The 12,541-nt window shown below is 40.7% G+C and overlaps 2 protein-coding genes across 2 annotated transcripts; both read right to left on the reverse strand.

Moving 5' to 3' along the window:
• Positions 1–1,085: 1,085 nt before the first annotated feature.
• LOC147210174 (neurexophilin-4-like) lies at positions 1,086–4,994 on the reverse strand. Its single transcript, XM_086130105.1, has 2 exons — positions 4,880–4,994; positions 1,086–2,040 (listed from the first exon to the last, which is right to left on the reverse strand). Exons 1-2 carry the CDS (start codon positions 4,955–4,957, stop codon positions 1,210–1,212), a joined length of 909 nt encoding a protein of 302 aa, XP_085986231.1. The 5' UTR covers positions 4,958–4,994; the 3' UTR covers positions 1,086–1,209.
• A 492-nt stretch (positions 4,995–5,486) lies between these two features.
• Positions 5,487–11,959, reverse strand: stac3 (SH3 and cysteine rich domain 3). Its single transcript, XM_086130117.1, has 13 exons — positions 11,875–11,959; positions 10,757–10,788; positions 10,274–10,352; positions 9,567–9,720; positions 9,382–9,479; positions 9,043–9,103; positions 8,802–8,899; positions 8,616–8,685; positions 8,424–8,473; positions 7,946–8,028; positions 7,800–7,851; positions 7,151–7,288; positions 5,487–6,996 (listed from the first exon to the last, which is right to left on the reverse strand). The coding sequence occupies exons 2-13, from the start codon at positions 10,762–10,764 to the stop codon at positions 6,889–6,891; spliced, it is 999 nt and encodes a 332-aa protein (XP_085986243.1). The 5' UTR covers positions 10,765–10,788; positions 11,875–11,959; the 3' UTR covers positions 5,487–6,888.
• Between the last annotated feature and the right edge of the window lie 582 nt (positions 11,960–12,541).

Here is a 12,541-nt window from a genome sequence, read left to right on the forward strand (position 1 = left end):
TTTCTATGACTATTTAATTAATTCTTCATTGGAAAATGTTCCATACCTTCACAACGTCTCATTGAAATCAATTGTGCAGTTAAATGTTTATCAAGGATCCAATTTTTTTTACACACTTGAAACAACCCACATGTACAGACGCACAAATTGCACAAAAATAGCTCTCCAAGCGACAAGATAGAACAATAATGCATCATACAACTCGTAAACATTATATAGCTTTTCCTTTCTCATTCATTTAAATAAAGCTAACCTTGGCAGACACAATATTTATATTGAATATTTACACCGTATTTAATAGTATTTGCTTTTTTTTTTTTTGCTTTTCTAGTCGTCTCAATTTACAGCAGGTGTAACGGAAGGTGGATCGATGTCAGCGATTCACTAAGATGGCGCCGACTAGTGGCAGAGTATTGTCTTTGTTTTTGTCATTCTCATTCGTTTTTTGTCGCCCCTACGCAGCTTACTTCCTCGAGAGAAGACGTGCCAAGTTTTAGGGAGTCTACACTTGGACTCTTTTCACGGCTGCACCGTATGGAGCATGGAAACGCTGCCGGAAGAGGGGAAAACAAGCCGTCGTGCTAGTCAAGCTAAATTAGCGTGTGCTTCAAATCCCGCTCCCATCGATCCATCTTGCTAATATATGTTCTCTGCCCACCGAGCCGCCCTTATTTGTATATGTAATTGTTTATTATATTGAAACTCCTACGTTTGATAACAGGACTGAAGGTAATCAGGAGGCACTTTTTAATGTATCGAATACAGAGATACATGAAATAGCTTGTTGGCACACACGTGTGCTGAGACTTGAACTGCCCCAGTGGTAGTTAAAATATCGTAATCATAAGGAAAGTAAATGAGTGAACTTACTTTTAGCCTTCTCATGGCTTGCAGAGCATCTGAACGATGCTACTTCCAGAGGATCATGTGACTAGTGGACTATTCCAAAATGTTCAGTGGTAAATGTAGCTAAAATGAATCTTCTGTATTGTATTCAAATGCAATCAGATCAATGCGCAGGACATTTTGTTTTGTTAAAAATAAATACAGTTGATGTTATTGCACAATCATTTTATTTTTCAGGAGACACAAATTACAATAATTCAGTGGAATGGATCATTACACTGTCAATTCAACCAATTTAAAAACTGAAGAACAGTTTAATTCATCAGCCAATAAACAAACAAACAAACAAACAGCTTGAACCAGTCATCCAAAGTGCTGATGGTTCTGGTCTGCCTGAAAGTTGCGATCCGGGCAAACTTTCTGCACCAGTCTGTAGTCAGTACCAGTGAAGGCGATGAAGATGCATATCACCTTAAAAGGTTTAGCACAGATCCATGCTGCCTGGGACTGAGTGTTTTCGGAGTAGCACGTCTGACCCGGGTCGTACATACAGGGCTTGGTCTTCTTGGACCGGTTTGTTCTCTGGTACTCGATGCGGCAGTTGAGTTCAGTCGTCACCATTAAGTCCTGCTGCTGCTGCTGCTTGTGCTTATCTGGAGAGGCGGAGCTTGTGGATTGCAAGGGGGAAGCCAGATCTGGTAACAGTACCGAATTCCTGGTCTGAATACTTGGCAGTCCTGGATCCAGAACCTCCAAGCCAACAGCTTTCGAAGGTGGAACAATACTGACCGATATGTTCCCTAAATGAGAAGAGTTGTGGCGGAAGTAGACACTGAACGTGCCGTTGATGTGGTCCACGATTTTCCCGGTCACTAGAAGACTGAATTTTAATGTCCTCACATTGAAGTAAAAGTCACCCCAGCCCAAAATCTTCTTGGATTTCGGAGAAACCTTTGGGTGAGGTTTGGACTGAGGATTGTAAAGCTGTTGGTCGAGAACTTGAGAAACGTTCTGTGACCAGCCGTACGGACCAAGAGATCCATATGCGGGTGTTTTGTATTTGGTGGAGATGATCTGTAAGTCCTTGGAGATGTGCTTCACCTTCAATGCCGCTCCAACAGCGGCACCTCTTTCTACTTCAGCTGTTCTCCATTGTTGGCTAGGCAAGTCGGAGGCTTTGGTTGTTTCTTGGCCCTTTGAGGAACAAAACATGAATGAACAATTACTTGTCACAAAAGAAAGTGACAGCTGTGCTCACACTTTTTCAATATGAGGGCTACTGATAAAATGACCACGACCAAGTGATCTGTCGGAGCCACTTATCCTCTCAAGGGTGTGCAGTAGGCAGGGTGCACCCTGAACCGGTTTCAAGCCAATCGGAAGGCACATATAGACGGACAACCATTTGTGGTCACAATCACACCGAGGGACAATTTAGAGTGTTCCATTAACCTGCCATGCTTGTTTTGGGAATGTGGGAGGAAACCAGAGTACCCGGAGAAAACCCACACAGGCACGGGGAGAGCATGCAAACTCCACACAGGAAGGCCAGAGCCGGAATCGAACCCTGGACCACTGCACTCTGAGGGCGGCGTGCTAACCAGTCGACGACCGTACCGCTACCCTACCTTATGTATATATGTATGTATGTATTTATGTATTTATTTATTTGAACTTTTACTATGTATTATTTATATGTACGATATATGTTATTGTACCCCACATCACTGCATGAACTCCAAAAAAGATACGGTGAGACATGCACAGGCGTATGATTGGCTGCCCTAATGATTGGCGTGAGTCTATTTTTTTTCTTTCTTTTTTTTAATTTTAACTCAGTCACTGCCAATGACAGGCAGCTATATCAACAGCAGAAAACTGGTAGGGCTGTTAGTGATTGAGTTCATGCCATGCGATCGACTGACACCATCTTTGCAAGCTACTGGTAGCTCACGATCTGCAGAATGGACACCCCTGTTTTTGAGCTTATTGTTATATGAATATACATTGGATGAAATATGAGAACGTGAGAACATCTGATCTGGCTGGCCATGCAATTTGGAACAGTAGCAAATCCCAGAGGAATTGAAACAAAACAAAACAAAAAACAAAACAAAACGGAACCTACAATTGTTTGTAATGCATCATTAAAAAAACATGTAAAATTGTTTCCCCATAGGGAAAAATCAAGAGTTGATCAACAAATTAGTTTGTTGCTTTTGACAATGAATTGTATTTGAAATTCTGCACTATATTAAACGAATATGAGTTTTATTTTATTTTTTTAATGAAGCATCACTCCAGAAGAAGAGGAAGCCATCTAATTTGTATCTATTGTAATATACAAATATGAATAAAATTGAAGGGTGATTCCCGTTTCTCCTTATTGACCAATATTGTGTACTGATGGAAAAAGTGTACCGGTACTTTTTTTTTTAACCTAAAATAGCAATGCTGACAAAACACAGAATTATGAGTAGGCTGCCAAATGAATTGCATGAAATCCACTTCTCATTCTGGAGTTCTTCTCATTAAAAACTACTTGCAAGTAAAAGTTTGACTCCGGTGTGAGAGACAGGTATAACATTTTAATGCATGGATGGAAGCAATGAAGCAAAACTTCTTCTGTGAAAACTTGCCCACAGCCATCGTAGGTTTGCATTCCCCTCGATATTTTTGGAATCAACATGTCTCATGCGGGATGTCATTAAACGGCATCACCTCCAGCCACCTTGGCCACGTTATCAATTCACATCCGCTGTTGTATGCTGTGTCACAGGCAGGCGCTGCCGCGACATGGGCTGCTCTCACCGAGCCCAATTAGAGTGTACAATGTGACAACCATGTCAGTGGATCTGTGACGCCATGCCAGCGCAAAGTTTTTCGGAGTGAGAGTTTTTCGGAGTCAGCCCAACACCGGCAGGGGACGGGGGATGAATACCTAAAGAAGGCCTGAGATGTATAATTACTTTGGATATTATTTTGTCAGTGGCTAGAAAAGGTTTGTCTCAAGCAACCATGTTTGTACGACCACTGATTGCCAGGCAACATATATGGGAGCTCACTTGTCAAATTTGGCATCTGACAGTGGGGGTTGGCGGGGGGACTAAAAATAAATTACTCCAAAACAGGGGTCTCCAACATTTTTGAAGTGAGAGCTCCTGTTTGGGTTCTGATTAATGTGAAGGGCTAACACTTCGAGACACGCTTCTAAAATAATACATTTGCTCAAATTACCTTTAATGACACTGATCAACAGCAGTTTTTAATCAAAGATGGCTTTTTGTGTCCCTGAACAAAAGTTTCACACTGATTTAAAAAATGTCTTATATGTAGACGCAGGGTGTACAATTTATATTTTGTATCACAAATCGGCATATTTTGATGAAGTCCAGCTTGCATTGACGGGTATAAACCCAATCTGTATGTTTACGCGACACTTGTCGGTGTGAATCACATTCTTATTTGCATTTTCTGGAGGCCTGACTTGGATCTGAAGGTGCCCAAAGACCATGTTTTGTTGTTGTTTTTTTTTCTATAAGTATTTCTGCTGCCATGATGCATAGCCCACTTATGCTACTTGACAACAAATAATATTAAATGTGCCACTGGCAGTGCAAATCTAGCCCCAGAGCCACATCGTTTTTCAGATGGCAACACTTGGTAGGCTCTGACATAAACGATGAAAAAAAAATAGAAGCATTTGTGATTATATACCGGTAAATCTTTTTTGCACGAAGTAAACTATCTGCATCAGATAGCTTTTTTTTTTAACCACTTGTGAATTTGCAAAACAATAGTGACACAAAAATGCTGCACCAGACTGTTCAAGTGTAGGGTTATTTTCCAGGTAACAAGGCTACTTAAGCCTTTGTCCCTCATTGTAACCTGAGAGGAATTTCATCACAAAACTTAAATCAGAGCCCATTCCAGGAATAATTATTTCATAAATGCCAATCACAGCTTGCAAAAAAATATAACATAAAATATTGTTTTAAACTCTGACGTATAAGAGTCAAGGTTGTTAACTCACCGCTGAAGGGAGAAGCCACAGGCAGGTGATGATCAACTTCAAACCCACGGACACCATCTTGTACAACCAAAGATCCATTCGGAGAGCAAGCGTGACTCAAGAAGGTGGCTTTTACTCAGTTAAAGCCTCAAGACTAAGTGAGGACGTTCTGCAGTGACAGACTGAACCTCCAATACACACCCCCCCCTCCCCCCACGCTTTCAAAGTGAGGTATTTCTCCACTGAACACACACATACACACACACGTCTCTGGTGGGCTCTGCTCCGGCAGCCACTCACTGTCCTTGCACATTTAAACCACCGTAAGCCTGATAAAGTGGATTCATCCATATAAGAGGATTTGTAAAAAATTAGACTGACAAGTCAGCTAATGTTATGACAAATCCGTCGGTGAGAATGCGGAAAAGCCATTGCGTGAACAAACTAGACAAGTCTTGCTTAATATTTGAGTAACTGATACAAATGTGTCAAGCATCAACACCACAAAATGAATGCCTTTGGTTTCATTTACTGATGCAGCCATCCTATGAAGTCAGACAATAATTATAACAAAAAAGTCATTGTAAGGTTGGAATAGTATGTCACCGCAGTTTATTGGCGATGAAATCAGAAACACCAATGTCTCCGGTGTGAGCTCACGTGCCAGTAACTGCTGGATTAATTGACACGTGTGTTACTTGCTCGAGGCGCAAAGGGAGCTATGATTCCGGTGATTTTCCCAGCTGCTCTTCCCATGCGTTTGAACACGACATATGCAAATTCAGCTGCTTTAATGATGAAATCATTCATAATTATTAGATTGAAAAGAAAATCTATGTAAAAAGCACGGACCGTAGAACTAAAACATAATGTAGTCATTTTACGTTTTTTTTTTTCTCTTCACATGCAGGAAGGGGCACTGCCTCACTTGCCTACCCTGACAACAGGTCGCTGGTAGGGCAGGTGTAGAAAATGGATGGATGCTTGGTGTGTTTAATTAACTGTGCCTGCTGCCCCTGTTCATGAAAACATTACATTGACCACACTAGAAAATCAAAACCCCCCATCCACATCTAAAATTAGTGTTGTTCCAATGCCATTTTTTGCCCACGATACCGATTCCAATACTCGTGCAGTATCGGCCGAAGCCGATACCGTACCAATATCACGCCGTTTGAAAAAAACCCCCTAAAATATAATAACTTTTTTTTCATGTACAGTACTTCCAACAAACTGCATCCTCACATGGATGTAAACTCATTCATAGTTCATAGTTAAATCATCCTTTAAGAAGTATCTGCAGTCAGATATTAACAGAATACAGTACATGTGTTGAATCAACAGCCTATTTCCATCGCTCTTCTTATTGTTGAGAGTGAAACATGGGTCAGATATTCTCATGAATGCGCATTTGTAATAAAGCAAGGTGCAACATTTGGACATCTAAAATATTATATTGTGTGATTCAAATAGACCCCTACCGTGTAAAGTCACATTTGTATGCTGTGTACAGCCTGAGTGCAGGCGGTCAAGTGTGATAACAGAGGCAAGATAGTTGCTAAGTCCGTTATGTGTTCCGAACTACGGTGAACAGCGATGCTGTTGATGGTTGCTCTCACTGGTCAACTCGAGATGCGAAATTTTATTTTGCGATACTGGTAGTGATTGTAAAAGACTCCAAAACTGGCTTAATTTGACCAGTCTGATTTTGAAAATTTATCAGAGGAATCAGCGTTTTCCAGTTGTCTTTCCATTCAACCAACTTCAATCTTTCTACATATACATTTGTTAGTACTCTCAGACACTGATGACAGCGTTTTAATGCCGCATCAGGGCCCCTCCTGATACTGGTATCGGTATCGGTATTGGTGCAACACTATCTAAAATAACACAAATAAATGGCTACTCACTCTTTTCTGATATTTAAAATATACAGAATGCTGTAGGTCACCTGCCAGAATAAAAACATTGACTCTTTGACTTTGTCATTTGCACACAAGTGTTTTGATGTATCTTTTTTTTCCCCCTTCTTATATCACAGTGATCTCCTGCAGCAGATTTAAGGGGAAGTAGCCCAACTTGCGTCCAGTGCTGACCTTCAAGTAGCCACCTTTCTCGTCACCTTTTTTCACCACAATCTGAAAGAGGTAGAGCAACAACGCCACGGCCTGGTGATGAGAAGCACTTGCAACACACTCTCTTGCGGTGCACCTTTAGCAACATACCAATGTAGATATTTGCCATCATGACAGGTGAACAACGCCGTAGCATGCTAAATTTGTGTTTTCTTACCTGGTCTTTCTTCAGTGTGATTTGTCCCATCTCTCTGTTCCCAACAAAAGAGCGCGTGACCTTGTAAACCCTCTCTGAGGCACGCACTTTAATGAGGTAGTTGGTGGGAAAATAGCCGCTTTTCTCTCCCATCTTTCCCTGTAAAGTTGAAGAGCATTTCATTTCATGAAGTCACTCATTTTCTACAGATAATTCTGCTCAGCGTTATTTCATTGTGTTTGTTCTTCCTGTTTGCACATTTTGTCATCATCAACAGCCACGCAGCCATTGTCGATACTATACTTACAACGCTGTGAAAAAGTATTTGCCCCCTTCCTGATTTCTTTGTTCCTTATTAATTTATTTGTCACCCGCAAAGATTTCAGTTAATCAAACCCATTTTAATATCACACACAGACAATGCAAGGAAATACAAAATGCAGTTTCTGAATGCCAATTTAGTTTATGAAGGCATACAAAAATAAAATAAAGTACAAACCTACTAGTCCCATATGTGAAAAAGTAATTGCCCCTGAACCTAATAATGGGTTGTGTCACCCTTTGGAGAGAGAGAGAGAGAGAGTGAGAGAGAGAGAGAGAGAGAGAGAGAGAGAGAGAGAGAGAGAGAGAGAGAGAAAAGCTTGGATTGACTTTAAGAGGTTGACCTCACCCTCCACCACTCTTCATTGGAGTCATCTAGGACTGTGATGCGATCACCAGGGCTAACAGAAAACAGACAGGATATCCTTGGTTTGTATGCATACTGATATTTTAGAGCTCAGTTGAATATAAATGAACTAATTTTGTCATACTTACTGAAAGTCCAGATCATCCTTTTCTATGGCCTTGAAGCGGTAGAGAGCCAAGTAGTAGTGTGACTGGGAAAAGGTTCCTTTTTGCTGTTTTTAATGGAGCACAGATACAATTGTGTTTTTAATTTCAAAATAATTCCAACGGCTGAATAATAATGTGCTTAAAAAATACATTGTGGCCTCAATACCACTAATAAATGGAGAAATATAATACAAAACTCGTTGTGCATGATGAGAAATGATGATTTCAAAACAGACAGATTCTAACCCAGGTCGTCTTGACTGAAGCATATAAACTAACCACTATTCCACCATGCTGCTTGTAAGTCTATGAACATGTATTCATGTCTCTTTTCTAAAAAAAAAACAAAAAAAGCATTGTGTGTTGTAAACTTGCCATGCCACAACAATGCAAACTCCAAGGTGAACTCCAAAAACATTTCAAATTAAAAAAATGAGTTTGTGCAACTCTTTTAGCTTACCTTGTCATCTGCTTTTTCTCCTCCTTTCTCTTTCTTCTCTTCAGGCTTCCCTGCATAACCACCAGACACCAGACTCATTCCATGAAGGTTTTGCCAGTATGATCAATTCCATGCTGTGTTCCATGTTTAAAAGTGAATCTGATAAGACCTCGGGTGGGACCTTGTTTTTTTTTTTTTTTTTTTTTTTTGTACCTTCTCCTCCATCCTCATTTTCTTTGGGTTGTTGATTGTCATCTTCCTCTTCCTCCATCATCATCAGCATCTTGTAGAAAAAGTACGTTTCTTTTCTTTGAATGACCGTTTGTTTATTATGAACTGGAAAGCGTTGACGGTGTTGGACAAACGAGACATTTCATAATCATAAAACAGGTCACTTACATTTTTCTTGTCATTTTCATTCTTTTTGCGTTCTTTATTCGCCATGATGACACCCACCCTTAGGGTGTCAAAGACCGGGTCATTCCGATTTGGATTGTCTGATGATAGTTGATGGATTGATGACAGCAGTTATGCAGGTTGTGCATCCAAGAGCAATATTGGAGACAAAAATGCAAGTCTCAAAATCCCACTTCACAGGCAATCACAGATGTTTTATGATTTAACATCAGGAAAAACCCACTTGGATCTGGTTGGTCGCTGCCGTACAGAGGGGAACTGTACGCCCGCCTGAAGCCTGGTGGCTACAGAGACAAAAATTTAATAGTCACATTTGAAGAACAAATACCAGGAGTAAAAACAGCAGAATAAAGGTATTTTTATTCCATCTGAGTGGTACTTAGAGTGGAGCATTTTCTTCATATTTAGAGCATTTTCAATTGCTAATGTCAACTAATAATCCTTTTATTAATTGTGATTCCAAACTCACTCAAAATAATTTGCATTATTATTTTTTTTCCACCATTGTCCTGCCTTAATTCCCAGTGTGTTACATGTCAAGACACAGACAAGAGAGACTTACTATTTTGCCAAAGCACTTCTGGAACTCAACATAGGACTGACATGAATGGTGGATGTTGGTCTTGCAGTTTTTACACCTCAGAGCAAACTTGTTGTTCACTGTAAGATCAACAAAACATGTTCGAAATACATTGGAGCTTTCAGGTTAGAAAAGCAAAGATGTTGTCATTATTTTCCAATACATACAGACTATCATTCGAGCACAGACGTCACAGAACTTGGGCTTCTTGCAGTAGTGGTCCTTGAACTTGTGGGGCTTGTCATTGACACGGATGACAGGTTCTGCAGGTTCTGGTTCCTTCTCCTCCACCTCCACTTCCTCTTCATATATAAAGTATACCTGGAGCCCACACAATATATAGTAATGATGGATGTTTGATACCACTTTTTTCAGACCGATACCAATACAGGTATTCAATACAGGTACCGATACCAATACAGGTATTCACTTTTTGAGTACTCACGATACAGATTAGTTCTTTTAATGTTTACAAATTAACACAGTGACAAAACATTGCGAAGGAAAACCTTTCTGACGCAAATGATGATATGCTGCTGCATTAAAACTGACACGGTAGAGCGCCAACCACGGCCAAATTCGATTTAAACAATGTCCGATTTTTTTTTTCTCCTTAAGTATTGGTGCCTGGTGTCGGCTGCCTCCACGAAACCCAATACCTTAAAATAAGGCCAATACCAATACCTGGTATAGTCAGAATGTTTATTGAGCTATTGGTTATTTTCAGAATGTCTTCTTGGAAAAGGTCTTCAAAAGTGGCACAATAATTCCGTCAGTACATTTTTGTAGTTGACGCTGCCCCGTGTTCCTGGCTATTTTCAAGCGGGCGCCCATGTTGACTGTGTTGGCTTGGCACTGTCACCCTGTCACTCACCGTGTCTCCGTCCTCCCTTACAACATTGTCAGGTGCTGGAGGATTGTCATGAATATCCACCGAGTTTTTGTCATCTTCCCTGGTAGATGAGACAAAACAATATCATAGCGCCAGTATTCCTGTTTTATGTATTTAACACAAAATTGTAAATTCAGTTTTATAGATTTGTAGAAGTGGATTCCTGATTAAAAATAAACAAATAAAATCAACAAGACTTTATTCATGACATGGTGTTCCCGAAAAGCCCAGAAAGGGCTTCAAATTGAAGGCTGCATTTATTTTCATTTATTCACACAATGATCACAAGGGAATTCGATACCTTCTCATATGAACAGAAAGCCGCATGTGCAGTACACTTAAATAGATTAAAAAATTGTATTCTTGTGAATAGAAAGACAGCCAAATGGAAGCTAAGCAAACAACGATACTTCAGTTATTCCCATGGCAAATGAAACTGAAACAGATTCCCGGAAGTATACTCACTGGTCCATTATGTTCTGTCACCACTGCTACACCTACAATGATAGACAGTAGATGTATTTAATCTTATATACCATTCATTCATTCATTTTCCGATCCGCTTTATCCTCACAAGGGTTGCGGGGGGGGGGGGGGGGGTGCTGGAGCCTAACCCAGCTGTCTCCGGGCAGTAGGCGGAGGACACCCTGAACCGGTTGCCAACCAATCGCAGGGCACACAGAGACGAACAACCATCTGCGCTCACACTCACACCTAGGGACAATTTAGAGTCTCCAAGCAGCCTACCGTGCTTGCTTTTGGAACGTGGGAGGAAACCGGAGTACCCAAAGAAAAACCACGCAGGCCTGGGAAGAACATGCAAACTCCACACAGGGAGGCCGGACCTGGGATTGAACCCGGTACCTCTGCACTGTGAGGTCGACGCGCTAACCACTGGATCACCGGGCCACCTCATCTTATATACTATTGGTTATTATTATTAGTATTATTAGTCGTAGTTTTATTGGGCGGCATGGTGGTCGACTGGTTAGCACGTCTGCCTCACAGGGCAGAGGTGCAGGGTTTGATTCTGGCTCCAACCTTTCTGTGTAGAGTTAAAATGTTGGCCATGCAAATAGAGGAAGTCTAAATGTTTTCATTTTTTTTCTACTAAATCAAAATAATTACACCTTGTACAATTAATGGCAGATAGCACAAAAGTAAAACTTCTGTTAATACTGCTACTAATAATCATAATAATGTAATGCATACATTAATCCATTTTGCTTTTAGGAACATTTCAAAGGACTAAAGGTCACCTTCCAAAGCAGCAACAAATGACATCAGAGAAAAAAAAGTTGGACATGACTTTTCCATGAGACATACATTCATACGGCACTTGTGCACTTGACCTAAAATATTCCAGGCTTCTGAAATTGAATCTCATCAGAACTAAAGTGGGTGCCAGGTTATCAAAGCAGATAGAACGACCAAAAAATTTCTTTTTGTTGCTGTTGCACTCTTCTCAATTTGTTACATAATTACTGCAGCAACAAAACAACAAAATATGTTCATGTGCGATGTGTTGACATTTGCTGTATTTTTCATTTAAAAAAAAAAAAAGGAAGGTGGGACAGGCATACCTTTATGTGGAAGGTCACAGCAGAGGTTTCCGTTGAAAGTTTCCGTTCCCAAGTCCTTCAGTTGTTGTCAATAACTACAGTGATTTGTGTGTGTGTGTGGGGGGGGGGGGGGGTGTTCAGTGGATCAGAGTCCGATAACCCACCTGACCAAGCGATGCTTTTTCTTGGCTCATGCTAACGCAATCTTTGCATGTCCATAGTTTGCTTTCGGCGATTTCCAATTCCCAGAGTCCTCATGTGAGTTGATGGCCGACTATGACGATGTAAATGCCAAGCTGAGCACTCATGTGTCAAGCTGACTGTTTGGGACAGCTGCAGACCTCAGACTGTGGTCCGGGGATCAGGAGAAATTAGATACCTTCTCTATCCCTCCATCTCCGTCACATGTCCCCTTTCATCTTTTCGACATGTTTGACCAACCAAGCCGACAAACATATCCATCTTTTCTACTCACTGCCAAATAAATCACAAATATCAATTACTGCCATCCAATCAGGGCCTCAGTTTTTGGAAATTCTTCTGTTGTACCGTTTGAACCTCTATAGATTCGAAAATAACAACTTGGATTAAACCGACCGAAACCTGTACTTTTAGTAAAAGTCATTATTGTTATTGTGATGTATTTTATTCGTAGTCTAAAGGTTGACCATCTGTCTAGGGACTGCAG

This window comes from Hippocampus guttulatus, chromosome 1 (genome assembly GCF_054856545.1).
Source record: "Hippocampus guttulatus isolate MCC_2025c chromosome 1, RoL_Hgut_1.0, whole genome shotgun sequence".
In the NCBI taxonomy this organism is placed as follows: domain Eukaryota; kingdom Metazoa; phylum Chordata; class Actinopteri; order Syngnathiformes; family Syngnathidae; genus Hippocampus; species Hippocampus guttulatus.

Excerpts from the sequence above, each read along its gene's own strand:
- stac3 (XM_086130117.1), bottom strand. Across the intron at positions 8,900-9,042 it reads CAGCGACCAACCAGATCCAA|ACAATCCAAATCGGAATGAC; the intron begins GTGGGTTTTTCC and ends AACTATCATCAG. Across the intron at positions 7,289-7,799 it reads CCAATGAAGAGTGGTGGAGG|GGAAAGATGGGAGAGAAAAG; the intron begins GTGAGGTCAACC and ends TCAACTTTACAG.
- LOC147210174 (XM_086130105.1), bottom strand. The coding sequence starts at position 4,957 with ATGGATCTTTGGTTGTACAAGATGGTGTCCGTGGGTTTGAAGTTGATC. Across the intron at positions 2,041-4,879 it reads TGTGGCTTCTCCCTTCAGCG|GGCCAAGAAACAACCAAAGC; the intron begins GTGAGTTAACAA and ends TGTTCCTCAAAG.